At 58.7% G+C, this 4,354-nt stretch overlaps 1 protein-coding gene across 1 annotated transcript in view; it reads left to right on the top strand.

Moving 5' to 3' along the window:
• The first annotated feature begins 2,833 nt into the window (after window positions 1–2,833).
• LOC113211948 (membrane-associated guanylate kinase, WW and PDZ domain-containing protein 1-like) overlaps window positions 2,834–4,354 on the top strand; it is an 8,785-nt gene continuing 7,264 nt past the window's right edge. Inside the window, exons 1-3 of the mRNA XM_052273262.1 lie at window positions 2,834–3,078; window positions 3,296–3,587; window positions 3,932–4,201. Coding sequence (XP_052129222.1) covers window positions 2,855–3,078; window positions 3,296–3,587; window positions 3,932–4,201 — 786 coding nt within the window. The 5' untranslated portion in view covers window positions 2,834–2,854. The remainder of the gene's footprint in view (window positions 3,079–3,295; window positions 3,588–3,931; window positions 4,202–4,354) is intronic.

Here is a 4,354-nt window from a genome sequence, read left to right as displayed (position 1 = left end):
CCCCCGCTCCCGTGAACGCCCCATTCATAATTTCCCGCGCCGCCGCCGGGCTGAGGCTGCGTCGCATTGCGTTGCGCCGATTCATAATTCGTAGAGCAGCAGCTCTACTCGGCGGCGGCGCGCTCGCGACGTCAATAATAAATAATCAGCAGCCGGTCCAGTAATTTGTGATCAATGGAAGGCCACACGACGCGGCACGCCGCGCCCTGCTCCTCCTCTTGCTCCTGGCTGGTCCCGGCCCAGCCACACGTGCGAGCTCGCTATGTTTACTGTTTCATTCGGCTGCATAATAGCGGCGCTGGTGTCCCTGGGCCGGGGGGCGCTAATGCATCGTGACCGCGCCAGCGGACCCACGAGAGCGAGGAGGGTGGGAAGGGCGCCATCATGCGGAGTTAAAGGTTGGGTGCCCGCCAACACTGTCATTGCGTCCTTCAGGACCTTTCTACTGTCATTATTTTATTGGACACTCTTTTTAAAGTTGCACTAACTGGTGTAAACTGGGTCACACCTAGATCAGCGGCTGACGCGGTACCGTAAATCAAGCTGATTTGGACCACTCAGCAGTCATCCAAATTCGCCCGTTTTACGGAAATTCTAAGATAAAGGTAATATTTTTTGTCAGGAGGTAATCAGTCAGGTTATGAATGAGCACTACTTTTTCTGCCAACATAGCATAAGGTATTACGAGCCTTACCAGAGTAAACAACAAAAACGTCAGTCATCGTCGCACAGTAGGACGCGGTAACGGTCGCGGTCGCTCTCGCCCTTCAGCACATACCATAATCGTAGTAGGACCATGAGATGAAAGAAAAATTAACGTGACGAAAAAGATTTTCCACCATGCATTCAAATTTGTGGCGAGGCCGCGGATTTGCTGGCCGACCATGCAGACGCTTACTATTTTAAACTTCAGGACTTTCAGGACTCAGAGGTTGCGGAGGTTGCCCAGTAAGGTACAGATTCGTTCTATTTCAACTTGCGACTTGCGACCGCCGCCCCGAGGGTCATTCATCACAATTCTCCCCTAAGCACCCCCCCCCCCCTCCCTTCACAAACCCAAAAGTTTTACTCGTGCGAGAAACTTTACCGAGAACGACGTATACAAGTATTGATTGTTATGCGATATTTTTTGCGCGGTTTTAATACGTGTGGGCGTGACTCCTGTGGGTCATATTGCACCATTCTCATGCAAATGGTCGCGGGGTTGTGGAGCCCTGTGGGCGGCCGGGGCGGCCGGGCCGGGGCTGAAGGGGTGAGGGGGTGAAAAGGTCGCCGCTCAGCCGCGCAGGGGAGGGGGTCTGGGGGGCGGGAGCGGATAGTGCCAAGGGGTGTGACCTGCAATGAAACGCGTAAATGCACACGGTGGCCAATATTGGCCGGCGGATTTGTTTCTCTCGCGCGTTATTAATTCAGCGAATTCATCGGCGGGCCGGCGGGCCATTGGCGAGTATGAAGGTGGCCCAGAGTGGTGTAGGTGTTGAGTGAAAAAGTGTGTATGTGTGTGTGTAGGGGGGGGGGGGGGGGCCTCGCTGGACGGGTGTGGCCATGTCCGGTCCAGACGAGTTCAACATTTTGTCTTGCTCACCCCATTCGCGCTGCCGCCCGCTCCAAACGTTTGTACGAATCGAACTGGCAATCACAAAAGAGAGAACAAGTGATTCTATTCCGTTGTTATTCGTGTGTTTTTTATTTTCTCATGTCTGGCGGGTAGGGGCTGGTAACAACTGAATTTTCGACACGTTTTCCCTTATTTACCTCGCGAGGCCCACCCAGTGGCATGTGCGCTGCTGCCTGCCTGCGCTGCGCGGACGGAATTAAAGCGGGGAGAGCCTTGTGTACTCATTGAGAGGTATTTGAACTCCAATCCTCTCGTTTCCTCTCTCTCTCTTTTCAATTGGCGGCAAAACAGGAAAAGAAAAACAGCCTAGAAAAACGTTGACGGCTGAGCCAGGCGGAGCCGAGCGCTGCTAGCTGCCGGGCCGGTCTGCGCGGCAGCGCGGCTGGGCTTTCGTAGCATAATTGGCTGAGCGTCATCGCGGCGCTGCCAAACAAATCCCCGATCCGATCCTCCCAACGGTTCTGATTGGTTCATTCCATGAATACTGATGTCACTCCGTTCCCCCGTTCCCGCGTATCGGCGCCGCGTGAAATAAAAAATGAAAATGAAAGACAGTGGACGGCGGCATAATTACAGTTGACATGAATAATTTGCCACGGTAAAGCAGGATGCGCCGTAGCAGGTCCCGGCGCGCCTGGCGCCGCGTGGCCAGGCCGCGCGCCCGCCGCCGCGCCCGCTGGGCTGCCTACCCCGCGGGCGCGCGGCCCACCTGAGGCTCCCACCTCTTCGGTGGAACCCCCAACCGGAGGAGGTCTGTTTGGCGCCCAGCAGGGTGATTCCGCACACCGCGCGAGGGGGCTAGCTCCCTCGCGTGAGGCGAGGGACCTCTTTCTCCCTCTGTCCGTTAGTGTGACAAGGATGAGAAGAGAGAGAGGTCCCTCGCGCGAGGGAGCTAGCCCCCTCGCGCGGTGTGCGGAATCACCCTGCTGCCCTACGGGGCTGTACACTTTTCTCTCTCTGGCCCTGGTAAGCTAGGGGACTCGTCACTTAACTCAAAGAACTGAAAACAATAATACTGCACAAATACCCCCATACGTTCACATCCACATGAGCCCTTAATTAGTATTAAATACTTTAAGGCCTACGGACAACAGTCTACTTGCCTATGCATGAAGTCCATCTGTAATCTAATTTGACGTCAATAATACAATTTCATAAAATTGAACTCAAACTCCTCGGACTTCTCCTTGACCGCGGCGCTGCTCTCCTCTTGCCCACAGGGACGCCGTGGCCGCCATGGCCCCGGGGCGCTTCCGGCGCCGCCTCAGCGACGACCACTCGGACGCTGGGGACCCCCAGGCGGGGTCGGCCGCGCCCGCCGAGCCCAGCAGCGGGATGGGGACGGCGCCACGCTCCTGGCTGGGCGACGGCACGGGCTCCACGCGCGGCAGGCTGCCCTGGCTGTCGCCGCGGGAGAGGCGGCACCCCCTGCGCGACGTGCGCCTGTCCTGCTTCCGGAGGTAAGTACGAGAATTCAACGGCCGTCAATTGCCGCTAGTGTAGATAAAGTGATCAATGTAACTTGCTTTCAAATAACATCCAAAAGCCAGAAAGAAAGATCAAAAAACCGTTTGGTCAAAAACACTTTGAAGGAAGAAACGATTTTCCTGGACGGACCCATCGGTTGGCGTGGCCTGAAGCCTTTGTTTCGTCTCATGTTGTTTGTACCACCGTCAGCTACCTCCCGGGATCCATCGGAGCCTCCGCGGACGGGGACGTGACCTGCGGGGAGTCGGCCGCCGCGTCGCCCAGGACGCCGCGGACGCCGCGCCTGCACATGCCGGGCACGCCCCGGGCCGACAAGGAGGACAGGGCCGGCAGCAGGGGGCTGTCGCTGTCCGTGCGCCGCTCGCCCGGCCGCGCCAGGGGCAGCAAGTCCAGCGAGAACGTGTACTTCGTGAGCCCGCCGCGACCGCAGCCCGGCCACGACGCGGCCGCCGACCAGCAGCAGCAGCCGCTGCAGCAGCAGGTGCACACCCCGGGGGATGAACTATACCCGCGCTCGTGACAGCGGCGTTGGCGCCCGCCCCCTCCCCTACCCACATGTGATAACAATAACTCAGCTACCGCGCGGGGGGAGGGGGGATCGGGCCGTATTTTCCTTCTGCGTATTCTTTACGCAATTCCGGATTCTATTCGTTCATTTCGCTACTATGCGGCGCGCATTGCGAGCATAGCTTTTTCGTCAATGATTCCTGTGCTCTCGCTCTTGTTTTAGCACCTTATTTCATAGGAATGACGCAATGCCAGCTCTATGCTCACATGCACGGCCCGCCCTGCCCGTCACGAACTGACCCCACGCTTGTCCAGCAGGCCCCGCAGCAGCCGACGCCCAAGGCGAGCGGAGGGCACAACCTGAGCGCGAGGCTGCGAGCGCTGTCGGCGCGGTGCATGGCGCTCGTGCACTCCAACAAGGCCAGCATCACGTCGGCCAAGCGGCCCTCCTCGTCGCGGCCCTGCAAGCAGCGCTCCTTCTCCTCCGGCGCGCTGCCCGGGCTGCACGACTTCCAGCGGCGCCAGCTCAACCCGCTGTACCGGGACGAGCCCGAGGTGCACGACGACCAGCGCAGCCACGACGACGAGGTATGGGGTTAGCACGGGAGCGGCGGGGGCAGCGGGGTGGAGCCCGTCCCCTAACGCGATCGGAGGCCGGTAAATTAGAGTCGCAATCTTATCGCGCGCTTTTAATATCATTCTGGCCCCCGTGCGCCTGCTGTGGGCCGCGCGCACTAGCCC

Source organism: Frankliniella occidentalis, unplaced genomic scaffold (assembly GCF_000697945.3).
Source record: "Frankliniella occidentalis isolate FOCC.00 unplaced genomic scaffold, Focc_3.1 Scaffold258, whole genome shotgun sequence".
Lineage (NCBI taxonomy): Eukaryota > Metazoa > Arthropoda > Insecta > Thysanoptera > Thripidae > Frankliniella > Frankliniella occidentalis.
This window is presented reverse-complemented; position numbering and strand designations above follow the sequence as displayed.